General features: G+C 41.3%; 1 protein-coding gene across 1 annotated transcript in view; it reads left to right on the forward strand.

The window, feature by feature from the left end:
- Window positions 1-23144, forward strand: part of agrn (agrin) — a 269713-nt gene that overhangs the window by 55252 nt on the left and 191317 nt on the right. The window contains 1 exon segment of the mRNA XM_034196403.1: window positions 11519-11539. Coding sequence (XP_034052294.1) covers window positions 11519-11539 — 21 coding nt within the window.

The raw sequence follows: 23144 nt of genomic DNA on the forward strand, positions 1-23144 counted from the left end.
TTTAAATGTTCTTAACATTTTTAGAAATGTATGTAGAAATGTATTGACAAATCTATTTCCATGACTGAATAACTGATAACTTATTTTTTTGGAGTTTGAAACGTTTCTCCCAAACCAATACATTTCATACCCAATTTTATAAAAAAAACAATTTGTATTGGTTGGCAACAGAAGGGCAATCAGCGAATGTGATTAATCAAAACATCTATGTTTTCATTTATACAAAAATCCTTAACTAACCAGCTTTCACAGTTTGTAACCACAGCACTGAGTCGCTAAGTTATCATCACGTAACCTACAGAAAGCTTTGATCACGTGATAACAGGTGGTTTGTGAATGGCCTTATTCGTCTGTATCTCTCTTAGTCCTGGTGTAAGACTCTGATTTCCCAATCTAGCGGTCCAGACTGCTGGTGACTGTTTTGGGGTCTCCGGCACACAGTCCTTGCAGGTCCATGCTGCTTATCTTATGACTGCTACTGTAAATATACATATACACTTTTACTTTGACACCACATTAACACCTGCCTTTTGTGAGAGAGCAAGCATTACATCAGCCAGCAGATCTTTTTTGTGCTATGGTATTTTATGGTGTCCTTTTTGTAATTTTGCTTTTCAGAATAAATACTGAAAGAGAAGTTGAAGTTACAGCAACTTTAACAACAAACTAATTTTGCAATCAGTCAGATAGGAAGGCACATAAATAAATCTTTGTAAGTTACTGCTCTCTTCAATTTGTCTGCTGGCACTTAACCTTTTGTTTAATGACACATGTCAGAGCGAGACCAAGCACCACTAAGATTGATTCGCTCATGCCACCATCGAGTTACCGTCAGCAGGAATCGTCAATCCGTCATACGTATCATTAGTTTTTAGCGTGTCACATCCTCCATCCAGCAGTGCAGTTATTGGATCCAGCAGTGGAGTTATTGGATCCAGCAGTGGAGTTATTGGATCTAGCAGTGCAGTTATTGGATCCAGCAGTGGAGTTATTGGATCCAGCAGTGGAGTTATTGGATCCAGCAGTGGAGTTATTGGATCCAGCAGTGGAGTTATTGGATCTAGCAGTGGAGTTATTGGATCTAGCAGTGGAGTTATTGGATCCAGCAGTGGAGTTATTGGATCCAGCAGTGGAGTTATTGGATCCAGCAGTGGAGTTATTGGATCTAGCAGTGGAGTTATTGGATCCAGCAGTGGAGTTATTGGATCTAGCAGTGGAGTTATTGGATCCAGCAGTGGAGTTATTGGATCTAGCAGTGGAGTTATTGGATCCAGCAGTGGAGTTATTGGATCCAGCAGTGGAGTTATTGGATCTAGCAGTGGAGTTATTGGATCTAGCAGTGGAGTTATTGGATCCAGCAGTGGAGTTATTGGATCTAGCAGTGGAGTTATTGGATCCAGCAGTGGAGTTATTGGATCCAGCAGTGGAGTTATTGGATCCAGCAGTGGAGTTATTGGATCTAGCAGTGGAGTTATTGGATCCAGCAGTGGAGTTATTGGATCCAGCAGTGGAGTTATTGGATCTAGCAGTGGAGTTATTGGATCTAGCAGTGGAGTTATTGGATCCAGCAGTGGAGTTATTGGAGTAATGCTTGCAGGATTCTTCAGTGTGGAAGGCTGTGCAGAGACTTGTCTTTGAATGAAGTCATGCTCGCAGCAGTTTGAGATGCTATGGATTCCTTCTTGTGGTAGTTTAGAATTCCGACAGCTGGTTCGGACGAATGCTTTTGGACTGTCATTGTAAAATCAAACAAATCAATCGTCTAAAGGCCAAGCTCCTCAACAGCTGCTGGGAAACCTTCACTGATTGGGTTTAGTTGATTCTTCTACTTTGGTCAACCTCTGTCGCCCTTTATTTTAGATGAAAGTTAACAGGATTAGGGAAAGGTTTGCTGACTCAGCGATTTCTCGCCTTTGTGGTTGATACATTCTATCACATGTACTGTAATGACCTGCTCTTCAAAAAGAGAGATTAGAGTGATGGATGTGTGTTGACATTGAAAGAGACTACCTTAACCACATTACCTGTGTTTATCTTTTTTGTTGATTAAACTGAAAATGCAATGGATCAATTTCAGCAAATTGGATTGAGGAATTGAGATTCAGCGTTCCTTAGGTTGGTTTTCTGCCAGTAAAAACATTTCGACTGAATATGCATCAACCCCTTTTAGAAGGCAAATGTTGACTCAATTCCGTTTTAGGTTTAGAAAGTTTTATTTGTCTTGTGCAGGGATTTATAATTGGGTCGAAACTTCAAGAATAAGAATGAGGAACAAAAAGAGACGGCACAGATGAGCTTCCTGCATTTGTATGCAGCGCATGGAGGATCAGGAGCTTACCTTTGCCAGCCAACACTCACAGGAAGGTTTCTCATCAGCTCTCATTGTCAGCCAGAACACTTAAGACGATTGCTTCCCCGGTGACCTGAAATGCGTGGGAGGTTGAGATGAAAGGATGTAGAGAGGAAAGAGGAAGGGGTTTAGAGAGCGAAGAGGACAGGGGTGAAAGAAAGACAGTGATGAGGGAGAGGAAAGAAGATGCATGGCGTCAGTACATCCTGATATCTCCACTGCGGCATGATTCTTCCTTATCGTCTTTTGTGTCTATTCTGACAGTCGTGGTCAGACTTCGTATCAAACCGTTCAGAAACAAAAGAGAATGTACGCATTAAACCCATTGCTTGTTGGTCACGAAAGTCCTTGTCTTAGTGGTGGCAACTAGAATGAAAAATAAACCTGTCGAGAATAAAATCAAATCAAAGTTGATTTATGTAACTCAATATCACAAAACACGTTTGTCTCAGTGGGCTTTACAGATTTACAAACATCAATGACAGTGCTAAAAGAGAAATACAATTACAGGAAAAATAATGAAAAGACAAGATGGAGTGTAAAATACAATAAAATAAAACAAAAAAACAATAAAAATACAATAATACAATAAAATAAAATACCATAAAATGTAATACCCAGGTGGACAAACATAGGGAACAATCTGGAACCAGCTCTAACCAGATCTTCAATACACTCTTAAAAGTTTGGACATTTATAGGATCTGGTTTAGCAGAGGAAATTTAAATGAACGGACTCGCATGAGTCATGCAGGACTGATTGAATATGCTTGTAGATCATTGTCCGTACAGCTATGAAGGCCGTCCTCAGGTGTGTGATTTTATGTGTGCTATAGAAAGCCGCTAGTCACTGCCTAATGAAGTCCCTTTCATTTTAGGGAGGATAAAAGGTGCACTTCATTAACCTCGATGCCACTTACAACACACACACACACACACACACACACACACACACACACACACACACACACACACACACACACACACACACACACACACACACACACACACACACACACACACACACACACACACACACACACACACACACACACACACACACACACACACACACACACACACACACACATACACTAGAAGAGCAGTAAAAAAACTGAGGCACCATTGAGGGTGGAAGTAACTAAAGCACATGCCAGGCGGATGAAGATGGATGGCAACCTTTTCACTGGGTGCTTTATCTCGGCCCACACAAGACAAAAACAGCAGCTTTTGTCCCCTTCCCATTCTGTTTTTCCAGGGGAGAATAGAGAGACAATGTCTAATGACTAAAGACCCTGACGTTTATGGATATTAATGACATGTCGGTTGGGCTTCAGATAGAGCTGCGGTGCATTCACTGAAAGCAAAAACAAAACCTGCTATTTAACCTCGGTACAATTCAGAATATTTCCATTTTAGGTCCTGTTCGTTCATGCTAGGACAATCTTCTTTTGTTAGGAAATATGTTTGTGTTAAGTTAACTTTTTTTAGGTGTCAGTATTGTGAAAAAGATTGAGTACACATTTTAGTCAAGAACTGAGTCTTGTTCTGGAAAAGAAAGTAAAAGTTGTTCACAATACTGATAGAGCTTTTTACTTGTTTTGAAAAAAATCGGAGTATCTGTAATCATCAAAACTCTGAGCCTTTCTTTGTCCATTTTACTTTTGATAAATCCGTTTTCATTTTGGTCCAAAAAAGGCCCAAATAAAAGACTACTGTACCAAGAGCCAAAAGTCTCAAACCAAGAAATACAGTTTTGCATTATTCATAAATAATTAAATGTGTGTAAATCACACAAACACTCAGCTAAGATAATTGCTAACACAGAAAATTACGTTAAAGGTGGGGTATGTAATTTATTTCAGAAACACTTTTTGTTACATTCCATGGAATGCTCTTAACATCCGATAGCAATGAATATATTAAATGCATATAAAAAATGTAATCTGTGGAAGCCGTAGTACTGTAAAAAGCACAACCAATCATCTGAGCCGGCCCGGCTAAAATAACTGGATGGCCTACCTGCCTGTCAGCCTTCCATCTGTGCACAAACTTATCTCGTGCCCTCATTGGTCATGTGCGCGTTCGTGTGTGTTGGAGGAGGGACTCTGTAAGGAAGTGGCAGATTTCTTCCGGCTGTGTATTTTCAAATTCTAGTGCACTCGAGCTGGTTTCTCCAAAATTACCTACCCCACCTTTAAGTGAATGTTAATAAAGAATTCCAAGTGTTTATCTTTTTACAACCCACCATTATCATATCAAGAGAAAGACTGTAGTTTCCTCCTAGCTGAATGTCTTGGGTGTGATTGGCTTTCCTGCCCAATTAGTCATAGAAAGAATGACTGGCCCTTTATTAGACATTTGACTTTTAAATACACCAGGCCACTAGTTCATTATACTTTTACTTTATACATAAAGTATATACATATATACATACATACATACATATATCTATACATACTTTTCTTTTCTTTTCACTATCTTTGTAAAGCGACTTTGAGCACATGTAAAAGCGCTAACAAAATAAATCTATTATTATTATTATTAACCAGAGTTGCCATCCATGGAGGACCTTTACTCCCAGTTTCATCCCACTGCCTGTGGGATGAAACTGGGAGTAAAGGTCCTCCATGGATGGCAACTCTGTATAATAAGACTGTTAAACACCTGAACAGTTGAAACAACATCCTTAATATACATCTGGCTGCCACTTAGAAAATATGTTTTAATTATTTATCTATTAACCTATATATCATATTTCAATAACTTGCATATAGACTCTTATTGCACTATTTCACTTTTTTAAACTATTTTTCTTTTTGTATTTACGATTTACTTGCACTATATTTTTCCGTTTATCTGTGTTTTGTGTTGCACTGTTGGAGAAACCTATGACACAAGATTTTCATCAGCATAACTACACTGCTACATGTTCGTATGACTAAATAAAGAACCTTGAACCAACACGATGATTTCGCAGTCCTCTCTAGTAGTGTGCGTACATGATTTCAATCGTAATATCCCTCATCTGCCGAATGCCTGCACCCGTCAGCAGCCAAGGACGTTACACTTCTCAATTACCGTTATTTGCATGTCCGCTGCCTGCCAGCTAATAATTTCAGCCTGCATTCATCATCAGTTCAGATCTCTCTGGATCAAAGTGTTTGCCTGATTCAAACGGAATGCTCTGGTCCTCTGTTTTTCTGTGATAATTAGGGGATCATTGGATAGCTGATGGTCCCTGTCTTCCCTTTATTTGAGCCTAACTGTCATGCTCCCTCTCTAATTCCATGAGTCTCTCGCTCCAATGATGGATTTACAAGCTTGTTAATTGGCCAAATTAAAAGCCATTTCCCCTAATGTGAGTTTTAGGAGCCATTAATGGATAAGTCTATTTTGCTAAAAGGGGGAAAGGCTATGATTCTGATTGGGATGAAAATTAAGGGAAGAGGCGGTGAAGGATGGAACACCATAAAATAAAGAGGGGGTCGGGCAGAGGATTCAGTAATGTCATTGGCAGCACAGGAAAGCATGACTGGACGCTTTGGTTTATGGATGGCTCTGGTACTTTTCATTTCCCTGTGCCTTTTTGACTTTGACCAGACTGACATTAACTGCTTTGGTGAATTACGCAGCAAGGCCCACTGGAAGGCTCGGCCATGCCAAGTTTGCATTTAGCTGTGGACTCGGGCTCAGGATCTCTTTGATGGATGCGTCTGGGAGAACGTGTTCATCAAATGGTCAGCTGCCACAGAGAACACTTCACATGCTCAAAATGAGTTGGCACTTTTTGGAGTGATCTAGCATCGTCTTAACAGCCATATTTCACTTTCTCTTTTGAACCCTGTGTGGCTCATTGATGTTTTCATGGATTATATCTTCATGGACTTTTCTTATCTTGTGCCTTTACTTTAAAAACATTTCCACATCAAGTGCACATTTACATGCAAGACTTTTGCACAACAACCAAGCAAGTAACTTGTCCCTTTTATGTGGACATGTTCTGAGACACTCATCTTGAGGTCGTAGAGTGGAGATTTGAGGAGGAACAGTAATCTCTTGCCAGGGCTGGAATGTCAGGAATGTGGGGGCCGTCAGCCTCACGCCTCCCCATAATGTCATCGGTTGCAGGCTTCGGTGTGAACGGACCACAGAGGAGGAGCGCTAACACGGAGCCCCTTCATAAAATAGCAGCTCCCAGCTTTGACTTTTCAACACTGGCGAAGCAGTAGACTGTTGCACGGCCTGCAGGGAGACAGACATAGACTAGGAGTGGGAGGAAAGGTCTATGACACTGTTGTCAAAATAAGGATAGCACTCGAATGGACTGGACTTTGAGGCGTCTAGAAAGTCAAAGCTTCTGTGAATTTCATAACATACTCTCTTAGTACTCCTTACACCATAATGTAAAGGTAATTTAAAGAATCTGAATGGACATTTAAGCTAGACAGTGAATATTTGACTGAACAAAACAAATGGCAAATATCCCCCTCATCTAGCACTGAATTTATTTTCTTTACAGCAGTGGTTTTTCAATGTGATCTGTCCTTGCTGTCTATCTTGATGTCTGCTGTGGGGTTTAATCTCTTCCCTCACACTAAATTAATCAAGGCAGGCCCATAGTGGAGTGCAGATTTGCGTTGCGTGAAATTACGCTTTTGTGAAAAGATTCTGCTTGAGTGAAAGAAAACCTTCTTTGCATTTCCATCTTCTCTTTTAAACAGCCATTATGGCACTCGGTTGCCTTTGCAAATGACTCATTTTGAAATGTATTTACTGATGTGCTCTTTGATTAAGTTAGCCTTTACCAATTCCTAATTGTCCCAATCTCATAGCATATTCAAACACCAAATGGTTCTAGCATGAGAAACCCAAGCCCAACTCCAATCAAGCAAGATCTTTCTCCGGGGCAGCAGTTGTTTAGGCCACGTAAATTGGGGTGACATGAAGGATGTGTTGCACGAGGTAAACAAGTACCAAAAGGATCTTCTGTCCTTTTTCTTGTCTTACTCTCTGGCCCATTTCTCAGCCGCTATTTATTCAAGTGGTGGAGAAAAGGAGGGGACAGTGAAAGGGTTGTATACACCTCACAGCTGGAAACTGATAGGACTTTTTACAACCCGTGGTGTTCCGTGTGTGAGAAAATGCAGTAGTTTGTCGAAGTCCCTTACAATTCTCCCCCTTTTCCCAGTTCTTGGCCCTGTATGAGGATGACCTAAATACTCTCCAGTCCACACTCGCATATGTTCTCTAAAGCTCCCATACATACTTCTTGAATCAGGGATCTAAAAAGACTGCTTTTGTTCTGGCTGATGATGTGGAAAAGTATTTTACATTGTAAAGATTTAGATTTTGTACCCAGAAAAAAACAAGATGGTTTTGTGCCCAGCACACAGCCACACTCAGCTATTGGAGGCAGGTTTATCATCACATTGACAAGCTGACTTCCCCCTGTTCTGAAAATACTGAATCTTCCCCTTAAAGCCTGATCCTTGTGAAAACACAGGGAGGCATTTGAAAGTGTACAATAGACTTAGAAAGGGGAGGGGGGAGGTGTGGGGGGGGGGGTGGAGTGGGGGGATGACACATTTGATTTTTCTTCCTGTCTGTAAAATCCTTCCTTGTTTGGGGACAGTATTCATGAGGAGGGGGGGCTCTTTGCAGTCAATATACAACTGAGATGCAAACCAAGCAACCTTCCCTTGTTACAAACACACACATTTTATCAGGACTTTTCTCGTGTGTTGCTCTTTACAGTTAACAGCATTAGGAGCATCATGTACGGTGTGTGGCAACATTTAAGGCTTGCTTTGTTTTCAGGCCCTATCTTTTTCTTTGAATGTATTCATCCAATTTTGGACAAGCTTTTGCCGTTTGAGAGCTTAGTTTGAAGTGCCATTGACATGCTGTGTCTGTCCGTATAAAGTGTGTGTGGGAGGTAACATGCAAAAAGCAATTCAGACTCCAATGGGTCCATCTGCCATGTTTGAGGCCCTGCTCACACATTTATGCACACACACACACACACACACACACACACACACACACACACACACACACACACACACACACACACACACACACACACACACACACACACACACACACACACACACACACACACACACACACACACACACACACACACACACACACACACAGTTTTTAGTTTGGAACTGCTTTTGATATAATTTAACCTTACAGAGACTAGAAGCCCACAAATTAGTTTACACTAGCATACACAGATTATTGTTGGTCTTCACAGTCACTAAAGAACAGATATTGAACAATTGTATAAAGGACAAATTCTTGATGTCCTGGTCAAAAAGTGAAAAAAAATCCATCAAAACAAATGTACGCTTCCATTAAAGTCATTAAAGAAATGTTCATTTAGATGAGATCATGGATAGAGACGACAGCAACATCCTGACATTTTTTAATCCAGTCCTAATCCCAAAATAACTTCAGTGGGGTGAAATGAAATTAATTCTGTTCTTTTCGGACCTTGTGGGGGGATAAATGAGCCTTATGCCCCGGCCACACGAGGACGAAAACGGTCGTTTGCGTTACTGTTTAGTGTCATATAGACCGTTCGGCCACACGAGGACGACAGAATACGGCACTAAACGACTGCGGAAACGATAACGGGTCCCAAGGTGGATAGAACGGCATACGCAACGCTCTGGGGGGTCCAACAGCTCTGTGTGTACGCCCTATACGATCATTTTCTGATAATGATTGCGCAATAGCCCACTGAATTCAGATTATTTATCTTTCTCTCGATATGGACATAAACGCGAGTGAAGTCTAATCTGACAGGACGGAGACACCTCTCAAACTACCTAAACTAGTTATAAATATGTTTATTTTTACTGTCGACCGGGTCACTCATTACTGGATCAGCTGCTGCATGAGACACTCACTGGCGCTGTCCAAAGAGAGGGTGGAAAAAGAGAGGCTCCGTGTATTTTTATTATTATATTATATAGAGTCGTTATTCATTTGTTTTAAAGCTCAATAAATAACAAAGAAGACCTTTGACCGGCACTTTTATAATTTTGTCGGAAGATTTAAACTTTAATACACGTTGACTGGCGAAAAACTCTGCCCGGTTCCCTCGGCCCCCACCACGGAGAATAAACAGAAGGGCAACCATGACAACCATGCGTCTTCGCTGCTTTTGTGGAGGAAGTTACAGCGCCACGTACAGGCTCCTGCATATGTACTGCAGCTTCTCCAGCGGTTGGAGCTAAACGGAACGGTCTCGTGTGGACAGACACTATCCGGATGACTATTGCGTGTGGACGGAAGCCTGTTTGCGATTGCGTTTTCGTTAATCCTATGGGTTTAGCCGTTTTCGTTCTCGTATGGCCGGGGCATTAGTGCACATTGTACTTATTTTGGTGCCAGGCACTGAAAACGAGCTCACACACACACCTTCATTCTTATTTGCTCATGCACACATGTGTGTGTTTCAGGAAGTCCTGTGACCGACCAGATCCCTCCCCCCTCAACTCTCCCTGACATGAATCACTTAGAATCAACACACTCTAAGCTAAATGAACGCCCCCTTTCCCTCACCCTTAATCACATTAGCCTAAGTGATATGGGAACGCCAGGCCAGACACACACTCCCTCCTACTCTCTCTGTCTTTCAACCCAAATAAATAGCCACTCCTCCAGAGCTTTAAGTTGTCTTAAGCTCCATCTTTGGATAATAGACCATTTGCTCCCCCAAAGACCCCAGTGTGGAATAATGAGGATCAAGACGAGAGCAGAGAAAGCAGGTCGGGAGAAATGCAAAAGGGTGAAACAGAGGAGGTGAGCTGAAACTGGGCTAATACCCGCCCCGGGACAAAACCCATCCAAACACCTGTTTTGTCAGGGTGTGAGGTTTTTGTGCTGAACAATTACTGGATTTTTTTGTAGTTGACTTATATTGGGGAGGTTGGTGAATGAATTTGTAATGAAACCAGCTCACGCCTGGATGGAGGCCATTTTGACCAACTGGGGGGGAAAAAGCAATGGGGTGGTAATGAACTTCCAACTGCCCTACAATCCTTTTAGCACATCGAGGCTCATTTGTCATGTTTCAATAAGTAATAATAAAAAATCTGCTGTCTTTTAGTTTTCAGCCCCGATAGCTTATTACTGTATACAAAATAAATCCAATGTCAAAGTTGGAATGGTTATCATATGTACAGCATGTTGAAGTACAGCGTTTATTGACATTATTGTTCTCTTGGTTTTTTACTGTTATCGAATTGGTATTTAGAATCGTTAACGTTCACTGTCATTGGTTACTAATACATTTTTGGTATCCCTGTCCAAGTGTAGAATAAACAGTCTTAATAGAACAGAGAGCTTATATAAATCCATCAAAGCATCATATGCAATGGCTTAGTATACTATAATATCTTACAACGGCATGGCTTAGATTAACATGTCAGAGTTGCAATGCATCCTCAAATATCACCCTCCTGTGTTGGCACACATGTCACAATCAAAAAACAGCGAACATTTGGCGACATTTCATTGAAGCTAATATAACTTGATTGCATCTTAAGGCAGAATTATCTGGGTTACTGGCCATGCAGGACACTGACCGAATATGTGCCTGGTTAATAATCAATGGAGGGAACACTGTGGTTTGTGTGCTAGTCCCCAGTAAATAGCCCGGCCCAGACCATCTTTTATGGATGAGTCTCTCATATGCCTTGTCAACACAGCTAACCATCAATCTCCATCAGCTGGGCAAACAGCAGTTGACTGGCCTGTGTGTTGTGTGTGAGTTTCAGGTGGGTGGGTTTGGTCGGACAATCCACAAAAATGTAGTACTTTGTACTTAAATTCATATGCTGTAGAAGGAAAATGGAAGATATTGTATGTATTGAAACCTTTTATGGGGAAAGTGCATAGAGATTGAATATCAATACATTCGTCCCCTCCGCATCATCATCATCATCATCATCATCATATTCATCATCATCATATTCATCATCATCATCGTCATCATCATCGTCATCATCATCGTCATCATCCGAGATTATTCCATCTTTTCATTTGAACCCTCCTCTTTTTCCATATTCTAAAGTGTTTTCCAAATTCTAAAGTGCTTTTGAAATGAAATCTAACTTGTCTTTCTCTCTTTTTTCACTGCCTACTGAAGCTCACAAATATATAGTTGCAGGTAAGCACCCCCAAATTCTCTTCCAGCACTTTGTCGGTTTGCTTACAGGTGGTTCATCTTCATCTGTCTTTTCAACTTTTTGGAGAAAATTTATTTTGAGGAATCTGCATTTTGCCACATTTGCTTGAACAGTTTTTTTTTTTCGTAAAACCAGACATTATCAGAAGTTTTTTTTCTCTTTATGAGGGCCTAATTAAAAAAGCAGTCGATAGGAGGAGCTTAATTCAACACACACACACACACACACACACACACACACACACACACACACACACACACACACACACACACACACACACACACACACACACACACACACACACACACACACCATTGAAGTTCACCCCCAGGAGGTCTGGGTCTGAACAAAACGTGTCTGGTTGTCTGATTTAATAAGGCAAGCGAAGGATTTGTTAAGTGTGTGAGTTGTATGAGGATACATCCTCTCGGGGAACAGGCGGCAGTGGCAGGGTTAATTTGTTACAAGCATGGAAAATATTTTTAGAATTGCTTCCTGTTTTATACGTGATACTTGCACATGATGACAGATGTAAGTAGTCTCATGTCATACATGAGGCGTAATTAGGGCTACCACAGTCAATTTATCACACAAATGTCAGCAAACATTTCTTTCTTTCTTTTTGTATTTTATATTTTTACCAAGCCTTTTTATTATAAACATAATATGAAATGTGAAATAATGCAATACAATATATATATATTGTTACAGTTTTTCTTGATGTAAACTGGCTAATGTTGTCACAGTAGAAACAGCACAGGTGTTAATAATCAAGCTTAATGATGTCTGGGCCACTTGTATAGAACAGAGCCATTGTTAGTGTTATTAGTAACATCTGTGCCTCCCCTACTATGACTAGTTCAAATGAATTCTGTGTAAGAGGCCTATTGCCTTCCAAAGCTGGTAGCAGCAGCCAATTCGCTACTTACGCCTACGGCAGCAAAAGCATGGAGTAACTTCTTTATTTTATTTTATTGACTTCTATGTGTATTTTAGTTTCTTCTCAAAGTACTCAGACTCATTTTGTCAGTTGTTAATAGACAAGTATTGTGAATTGCTCACTAAATATGTATTCACTGTCACTCTGCATACCTTAAGTGCTGTACTGAGTAACATGAACAATGATAAACCCCTACACGCGAATAAGCTTTCCTCTTGTCCTTTTATATAATGTAAGATATATTTTGTTCAGTAGTCCCGAGTTGTGACATCGAAAATGCAACATCTTTCTGTGTGTGTTAAAAATGTACCCACCTGTGCATGACTGTGTGTGTGGTATCAACCCTCAAGTGAGGGCTTTGACTTTCACAAGATTATGTGGCAAGGATAAGGGTATGGGTGGGGTCAAAGGTCATGAATGGTGGGCTTATGGAGGCTCTGGTGCTTGCAACAGTCTGCGACCTGCTCAGAGTCGGTTTCCTCTGGGATCTCATTAACCGTTATTGTCTGCCAGCAAACAAGCACCTGCTGGAGGAGAAATCAACACATGCTAGAAAAGCCTTCGGCCCAAGCAGAGCATTAGAGCCTAACTTTCTTTCCCCTTGCTCATGTGGGGTTCAGACCACAGTGTGTTACTAACAAGGGTGAACTGTCCTTTCGGTGACTTGTGTTGTTGCCATTCTTATTCTATCTTACCCTCGTCACTTTTAGTATTGATTCTGTTTCAATCCAAATATCGCCTTGTTCTATTACAGTATAGCGTTCTGAATTGTTAGCTTTTTTAACTATTTCCCATTTTCCCATTTCCTTCTTCTTTAGGCAAAGACATTTAGTTTTGTCTTCTGCCCTAGTGCTGTGAGTCTTTTATAAAGGCTCACGCAGGCCTTACTGATATTTTCACTTTTGTTGACCATTTTCTGGACCTTTGTCGCATCTGCTTTGTCAGAGGGGACAGATTTCTCAGTGCTGGTCGCAATGCGTGACAGCACATGAATAGCACATTCTGCTTCAAGCTGCGTGGGTCTCATCACCGACGGACCCTATTATCTGCCCACCTGCCTTCTCGTCGAGCACCCCTATTCAACAAGGAACAGGTAGTTGAGCCCTTTTCAAAAGCAACGCGCCATTAACAATGCACGCCAGTGGAGGGGAAATCTTTTGTACGCTCGCCTATGAATCGAGCAGATTCCAATTTCCTTCCCTGGTCAAAGGGTGGATCTGTTGTTGCATTGGTCCGCTCCAGTGATCCCCTTTTCCTGAGCCAGAACTTCATTATCAGCCCATTAATGTGACTTTCAAATGTGAGGGGATGCAATTATCTGCTGTCTGCTTTTGGGAGGTCAGTCTGTGCAGTGATCAGGACGGGATGGTAGCTGTCTTCTGGCTCTTATTATTTTCCAGCCTGGTGGTGATAAGTGGTATGTACACATCTGATCCTCGTATTGCCCACTAGACACGCTTCCTGACTGACAGCTGACAGTCAAAGAAACTGACGTTGAGGAAGAAGCTTTCTTCTCTTTGGCTTCTTTCAACTGAGCCCTGGAGATTTTTCAGCTCGAGGCCACTTTTAAGGCTGTTGTTTAATTCAAAGAGATCTACTCGCAGGGGTTGAAAGAAAATGACAAATGTGATTAGAAAGAGCTCTTAGCTATGACCTTGAAGTTTAGACAATGTTTGATATGATTTTGGAGACATCTGTTAACCCATGCTGCTCATTTACTGTTCTTTGGACTCGTTTACAAATACTTTGTCTATTACTTTTAAAAGATAAGGCTAGGGTTAGGTTTAAAAGATATTTGGCTCGTTGATCTGCAATATGTTGAATGCCAAATTAAAATGTATCAAGTCTACTTATTCTCATGTCTTTTGAATACTTATGCCTCTTTAAGACTGTTGATTTGGGCCAGGAAGCAGCAGCCACATATGTTATCATTGACTAATCTCGCCGGCACCACCCTTGTCATCTCCCTTTCACTCCTTCTCCTTTTGGAGTCCTCTCTGCCTCTTTCCTTGAGGTCATAGCGGGCCCCCCGGACCCCCTTTAGGAACTCAGCCTTGGATCGGAGACATCCTCATCTATCAGCCCAACACAAAAAACCCCTCCCTTTAGTCAGGGCCATCCTGACCCTCTGTATCAGCCCTTCCTCAGATAAGAGGCTAATGAGCTGACGGGCTCACAAAACAGACCGGAGTTTCAAGGACCCTACTAGTGTTTTGTCATTGCTGAGATCCTTAACCGTGAATTGCTTAAACTTGACATCGCTGCAGACTATTTTTCTCCCGCATGCTTTGAGTTGACATCCATTTCCTTGCTCCAGTCGTGTCATTTTGTTTTGGTATGTTCCTAAAATGGCACTTGCAGGTACTTTCTTATGGCAGCTGATTGATTAGTGATCTCTCAGTCTTGTGTTTCAATCTTAAAAACATGTTATTCTCTCATTGGACATTTTGAGTTTTTTGAGAACCATTCATTGGCCCACATCAACATGTTGTTGTTATAAGGATAGTGCTGATGGCAACATGATTTTCACAATAAATTGAATATCAATCAAATCTTAAGTCTCTCCATATGAAGTGTAATATTGCAATTTTTTTAATAAAAAATGCTTAAAGCTCATGCATGGCCATACGTTTGGCCATTGCTTGAAATGTTAAGGGGACATAACTGATGTAGTTTCTGGGAAACATGTTGTCTCCTTTGCCTTTCCTTCAGTGTTTATCCTTGTCGGAAAATATGAAGTTTATCTTCTCCATATGCTGTATCCATTTCAAGGTGTTAGGGCCTCGGAGGTTTACGTGTCGGTTCTTGCATCTGGTATGCGCAAGTGTTTATTTCCAAAAGAGCGTATGACTGTTTATTTCCATAGGCCTATGTGTGCACAAGTGTGTTTATTTCCAAATGGGCAGGTGTGTATAGGAAAGTGAGCTGTGTATAGAGAGTGAAGAGCAGCATATGTTTAGTGAAGCAAGGCTGGAACTCCTATTCTCTCAGCACTTTAACAGCTATAAACAGTGCTGTAACAATCTGTGAGAGATTTCAAAAAATAGGAATCATATTTGCCATGACATCTTTTATCTTCAGTGAAATATATAACACAAAACAACTGTTGTCACTCACACTAACAGATTGTCGTGTTAAGATAATAGACTGCTATTTGCTAAACTCTTGTAAGGTTGTTAAGGTTATGCATCACCTTAGAGTGGTTAGGAGAACAAATAGCGAGTCAATTTATAGTTTCCACAGTGTTAACCACAATTCTAGGATTTCAATCTGGACACACCTATAATGGATACTGCACAACAGGAAAGCACAATGTTGTATAGCTGTGAAAGCAAAAGGAAACCATAGCTAGGAAACTTTAACTAGGGCTGTTTCTTTTTATGACTGCAAGGTCCATCATTGATTAATCAAACAATATTAAAGTACACTTACAAATCATTTAACATGTTTAGGTACTTTTAAAATGTTCAATGGTAGAGGCATGTGCCACAGCTGATTGATACCATTTCAGTGAGGCTAAAGCATTATAAAAATGTCCAATATTAATAAGCTGTTTTATACTTTTCAGCAAGTTTATTTAACTTGGACTTGAAGTGATATTTGAAATAAAATATTTGATGTCTCCTGATTAACAGCTGTGCTTTGCTGTGACTTGTGTAAGAGTATCAGTGCCCAGAGGCATGTTTATCCACTTACACATATTCTTTTTGGCAGCTCCAGAAACCACCAGGAGTCTGTCTGCTTGGGTGTTATGTCAGAGCTAGGATCCCTCTCTTCCTTATTAGAAAGGAGTCACTCTCTCCTTCACACACTGTTGTAACTTAATTGACTTTGTTGGAACACGACCAAGGGTCCTTGCAGTGATCCAAGCCACTCTTTCCGCCTGCAGGCCTGAAAACAATCCTATCCCAGATACAGGCAGCACCTCAGCTGTGTTTACAGTCCTCTGTTCTGCTATGATTTCTGACTCACATTCTATAACTCTTATCTCAAAGGCCCAATCGAACTTTGAGTCATGTCATGGCCAAGCTCATTAGTCTGGGATATTCATGCGTCTTTGTCTGTGCCTTGGCCTGCTGTCTGTGCTGTAAAACGGCTCTGCAGAGCACCACACCTACAAGAGCAAGCCGCTCCAAGTAGATTAAAGGCACATGGGGAAAGTGTTCAGAATACTTTATGGATCCTTGCAAGATTTTGTCATATCTGTAGAATGATTTGGTGCATTGCAGTTCCTCTTTTACTTTAAAAAAAGCAACTCCAAATAAACAATTACCTTTTCTCATTATTGCAGATCATGAGTACAAGATTTGCATCACTGCACTTAATTTCTTTTTAAATATTCAATTTTGTGGTGACTTTTTACGAGATTAAAACTAATTCCTCTGTGACATCAGTGCGTGCCAGGTCTAAAGTTACTTAATTAAGTTGTCAAGCAGCCATACTATTATAAATATATAACATTTCTATTTCAAGTTTATAATAATAATAGATTTATTTTGTTAGCGCTTTTACAGGTGCTCAAAGACGCTTTACAGATATAGTGAAAGGAACAACAAATACATATATTGTTAAAGTCAAATAATACAAAACAATCACACATTATATTATAGTACTAGCTGGTTTCTGACTGGATGCATATTCTTCCAATATTGGTAATGATGCATACATAACTCAAAGCATAACGATAGATCTGTTGGATCACCACAATATATTTGATTTCCCCTGAGTGAATGTACCTTGATGAATGGTGTAAATGTACAGTACATATCGCCTCAAAGATACATATGAGAGGCAACATCTATTTTAAAATGGACAGTTTCCTTAAACTGTCATGGAGGTAGTCTACATATGCAGCATAGTGAAAGCTGCACTCAGTAAATGAACCTCATTGGTTTCCCACTTTCTGATGTATTACTTCATCACTCATGCTGATGCAGGGATTAAGATGGAGGTCTGATTTACTGCGGAGGGTTTTACCCATAGTTCTTTTTCCTGGCACTAATAGTGTGAACGGACTACTCTTTGCATCTGCTGCCATCTCATGGCTGCTTGCTGCACAGTACAAAGTCAATGTCTGCTCCTCAGATGTAATCCTACCTTACCTGTTACTGTGACATCTCAGGAAACATAGCTTCATCCGCCGATTGGAGTTGATCATCTCATGTTGTCCAACCTGCTTGTTGTCCCCTTAGAATATTCTGAAAGGAAGTTACAGTGTTTTTGCCTTTCCTGCTTTTTTTTGTCTGTCATGACAGCAGTTCATGGAGATTCAGATTCATTTCATTTGTACAGTTTCTCTGTCCATACTTGAACTACAAACCCCATTTATATTTAGTTTGTCGAGGCCACCCGGAACACATATTTTTTTTAGAAGGTTGCTGATAAATGAAACATGATACAGCATGAAGAAGAGGAGAACAAGGAAAAGATAACACTTGGAAATAACTGTTTTCGTGTTTGTTTTGTATGTGAGTCATGAGGGTCAACAGCACTGCCAGACTGCCCTAGCAGCTTTCCCACATTATGCTTGTTCTGTCTGGGTGTTCCTGGGTGCTCCCCCCCCCTCTTTTCTCATTTGATATTCTGAGGGGAGCACTTCTCTTTCTCACCCCCAGGGGGCATCAATATGTTCATCATCTGTCTTTCTGCAGAGATGCAATATACATTTGGGTTACTAGTGCATGCTTGCCTTCAATTTGACAGGTCCGTTTTAAGACCTGCTTATGCAAAATCCTCAAACCTGATCTGATTTGCTGTTCTGTCGCTGACCTGAGTTTTTTTTCATTGGCTCAATAAACATTACATTAGATTACATGTTACTTGTTAGACGCTTTTATCCAAAGCGACTTACATACTCAATACTGTGGGCAAACACCACAGGAGCAATTTGGGGGTGAAGTGTCTTGCCCAGGGACACAACGACATGCTGACTGCAGGGGGGTTTGAACCTGTGCTCCCCTGATCCCAACACCAAGGCTCTAGCCACTGCGCCACACGCCTCCCCTAAAGGACCAGAATCAAACAATCTAAATATTCCCTCATTCTAACTAATAAAAACATCTTGAAAATGATTTAAAAATAGGTTTTTATTACCCTTAAACTGATCAGGGTTATTGAATCTCTCTTAAAGAGAAGCAGCATTTCTGAGTGTATACATGTGTAGTCCAGGTGCTAGGGCAAGCAGGTACACTAGGGGGTGCACATGCTCCAACACGGAGGGGACTCCATCAGCTGACAATCTCCTTCTACTTTTCCTCACTCTCTGGGTCTAAACTAGCCCCCCATCAGCTCTCCTCCTGCTGCTCTCTTCTCAGGGGTCACACTCACCCAGGCATCACGTAACAGAGTCCCTTCTGACTAAGGACATTATCATTTAAGTACATACTTTTTAAATGATTCTGCTGTCTCAGAAGTATTCTAGTTTAATTATGTTTTTTATGGTGCTGGTGCATCTGCTCTTTAAAAAAGAAGAAGCGAAAAGTGACAGGAATGAGGAATGAGAGAGGGGGGGCAGTGAGATGGATTTGAATGATTATGAGCACATCCTTCAAAGGTAGAAAACAGTGAGGATGGAAACAATGAAAAGAGGGCAGTGGTTCATGCACATTCATATTTAATTAGTCATTTGAGCTGCTGTTGCATCAGCTCTTGTTATTCTGGTGAATGAGTAGCCAGTGTAAAGTCGGCCTCAACGCTGTGGCAGCGCCTCCATTGTACCCAGTGGGTCATGGGGGGTTAGAATATCTAGGTTATGGAAATATAATCTATTTCACCCATGATCGCACCAACTGTATATGCAGAGGTCCTGCAGTGAAGGGATAAGGGTGTGTGGTCTGCACGTGCCTAGGGGCTTGCTAAGTAGGTATATGCGAATGGGGGGCTCTCCCATCTGGTGTATGTAGCCTGCCCACACCCCGCCCTGTGCATCTCCCGATTAAGAGGCAAGCGCTGAGTCCCTGAACCCAGAATTCTTACCCAGCCACAAATCACGCCCACGCCCTCCTACCCCGCTAAATGCCCCCCCCAACTCTCCCATTTCCTCCTCAGGACAGACGGCCTCATGGGAGAGACACAGGGTGAGGTCTCCATTAGCGGGCTGGCCCCTGATGTGTGGCTGACTGGCTGTGGTGTTGCATTCATGGAAATGCACTGAAGAAAAATGAGAGTTAAAACGATGGTGTCAGCTGTGGATATTGAAGGGGGCTTAACGTGTTATGGGGGGCAAAGGGTTACTCTCAGCCTGCGTGGGTAAAATGGGTTTTTCGAGACGGAATTCATTCTGAATTATTGTATTTACTGTGTTGCACATATAGATTATCGTCAGTTCGTCGTTGGGGAGAAGAATGGGAGTGGGACCAACCAAATACGGGTTTTTAAGGCTAATACTGATTATGATATTTTGCATATGGCGATAAAGAGCGACAGATGATACGATGATATAGGGTTGCACATAACATTTGTGCCCTCATTTGTTGTAACACGTGCCTGCCAGAGTACTCCGAAATAGATTCTGAGATTTGTTTCATAAAGCTATAACCCAGATATCTAAATGTCCCCCCCTTCCCCCATGTATCCATCTGCTTTGCCACTGTCACTCCTTCAGTTCCCCATTGCAGCCACTCACCCTGGATCCACTCTTCTGTCCCCAATACACCCAACTATCCATCCTTTGGCGCTGACCCACTGGGGGCTTTGTGTGAATCCAGGCCACACCCAGTGGAGAGGACACACTTTTGTCTTGTTGCCTCTCCACGCAGTGCTGGAGGCCTTGCCACACTGTTAAAACCTCCACAAACACCATTCGACACCCAAACATGCCCTGACATTGTGCACACTTTGTGCTTTGTTAATACAAGATGTAATGGATCTTCTCTGTCGTCTGAACAAAAAGAGATGGCTTCTAAGCAGAAAGAAGCCCACCCCATGTTACAGACTTCGTACATGCCTGCGTTTGTGATGCCTTTAATCACTCTGTAACACCGAGCGTGCTTTCTTCCCTTTTTCAGCACCAATTACCATCACTGACAGTGATGCATTTTGATTTTGACACGTTGGCTTTTACGCAACGATGTCCCCTACGCCGTAACAGTGGGGAGGCTTGGTTTGTGAGTCAAGGAAATAAAAACGCAACATATGGGCCTTTATGGTCGAACTGTAAGCATCCAAATACTTTCACTTTAATGGAAAGCATGCTCCATCAAGTAGGGTGTGGGAGGCAGCATCCAAAAGCCATTAAGGGCCAGGCTTCCACTGAATCCTTAATGACTACATGTTGAACATAATGCATCCAGAACTGCACCAGTGTTTATGATGATTGTTGTTCAAATGTAAAAAAGATGGCAAAGGTACCCTTTGGGCTTTCACTCTATTTCCAAAACGAAATAGTATTTGTCTTGGAGACTATTTTCTCCACCTGATACTCGACCATCCTTGGGGGTCATTTGGTAACGACTTTTAGAATTTTCAAGCTCCCCATTTTAATTTCCTCAAGTGTATACTCCCATTATCACTACAATGAAGCTATAATCCATTTTATGGTTAATTGAAGAAATGGTTTGGGGATTAGGACGTACCTTATTTATTAGGTGATTGTGGCCCTGAGGCAAGCCACATTTTTCATTTCAAGAAGATTAATGGTTCCCTAATTGATAGATAAACAGGCCATTATGGGGCTTCTTTGCTAAACCTTGCACATTGAATTGAGTTTTTTTCCTCCCTGTTGTGGCAACACTAATCCATCTCCCAGTCTTTTAATATAGTGCATGTAACAAGGCCACATCATTATCAGACCTTTTCAATTATGACATGTACTTCAGGCTAAACAATGATCTGTGCTCAAAGCAGAATCGTTTACCCTGCTTTTGGACTGAATGTAAAAGTGGGCCTATTAAAGTTACATTATTTTGACTCACTATGCTGAAAGATCTGGGGTAAATGGGAGTGTTTGGAAGAGAGAATAGTGGCATGGAAATCCTTAAGGGCCAAATTGGGGAGAGGACGGTGGGAGCAGCTGCTGGGAAAGCGATGGGGAGGAGGGTATAGGGGAACAAGTAGCAGAGGTGATTGGCCTAATTGGCACTTTTGGGCCATCTGTCACATACCTGCTTAATTGGGCGTGCCGACTAAAGGTCGGGTAGAGAATATAAGCAGGGGCTCAGAAACGGGGTGGCTTAAGTCGGCAAATTTGTGGGAACGTGTTTATTTGAAGCAGCAGTAGTGGGATCAACGAATCTCGGAGTGCATCTTTTCTGAGATCCAGAGAGACCAGATAGAGCGTCCGCTCATCAGCATAAACATTAAACATTTAAGCTGACCTACAAAGGCTGACAGCCATCCTGCTTTCACTCACACCATCACCCTCTCCTTCCTTTGCTTCATATCCTCTGCTCCCATCTAGCACTTCCTCTCTACACACATACACACTCGGGCACACCAGCTCTGTTTTCTTTGGTTAATAATGAGGACTCAGCAGGGGAAACTAGAGAAATTGGCGGTTTGGATGGAGAATAAAGGGGGTGGTGTGCTCTGCTCTCGTTAAAATAAAAAAAGCTCTTTAGGTTCTAAACAAGTAGCAAACCCCGATGCTCTTATTACGCTCTCTCTTCAATCAATCAACCACCCACTTCTCTTACAGAAGGAGGATATCTTTTATTTTGGAGGACAGAAAATAGCATTGTCCACTTCTGGTATTGGCTTTCTCCTCTTTGCCAACAGCTAATATCTCTCATATTTTTTGAGCTCATTCATTTTGGTTTCTGAGGAGAATTTTCTTCTTAAATGAGGCCTCATGCTCTATTCAAGGCTTATATCCTCCTAACGAGAATTCATTCCTAAGAAAATCCAGTATTCGCATAAAGATAAGATTATCTTCACCTAAACAGCCGCATTTTTCAATTTTGTCTGATATTGATGATTTTTAAAAAATTGAAATCTTTTAAAGACATTGACATTAATAAATCACCTATTGCACTCTAAAGATGTCTACACCAATGTCTGCCTTCACAAGTTTGAATTGCTTGCGTCATGATTTTATGGTGAAAGCTCGGTTGGATGCTACTCAATCGGAAGCTATAGGTACCTGTTTATGTGGATAATTATGTAAATGATGCTGTATGATGTCCTTTTGTTGTTCTATTTATGTTTTATGTTTCATGTGGAACTACTTGAGCAGGTCTCCCTTGAAAAAAGAGATCAATGATCTCAATGGGATTTATCTGTCTAAATAAAGGTTTGAAATGCAATGAAAGCATTCCATGAAGATGCAGCTGTAGCTTTTACTCATGTGCCTTTGGTTTTCAGGGAAACAAATGGGAGAGATGCAGACTGTTTATCATGATTGACTGCAGATGTCTTTTTGTGGCCAATTGCACTCTGCTGTGGAAATGGTTTGGGCAGTGAGAGAGGGAAGAACAATATAACAAGGATTTAAAAGGGGAAATGAGAGTCTCTCTTGGTCTGTCTCTCTCGTTCTTTCTTTCTCAGTCCATCGATGGACTATAATTGACGTGATGGAAATGGATTTACAGGTGAATTATTTTGTGTTGCCCTCAGTCTCGGGGAGACAATAATATTTCCACCCAGAGAGGTCTGTATCACTCCGGTCGTCTTTTGCCCTACTTGTTCAAAGAAGAACTTATTTTTCATTC

Source organism: Gymnodraco acuticeps, unplaced genomic scaffold (assembly GCF_902827175.1).
Source record: "Gymnodraco acuticeps unplaced genomic scaffold, fGymAcu1.1, whole genome shotgun sequence".
NCBI classification, from domain to species: Eukaryota; Metazoa; Chordata; class Actinopteri; order Perciformes; family Bathydraconidae; genus Gymnodraco; species Gymnodraco acuticeps.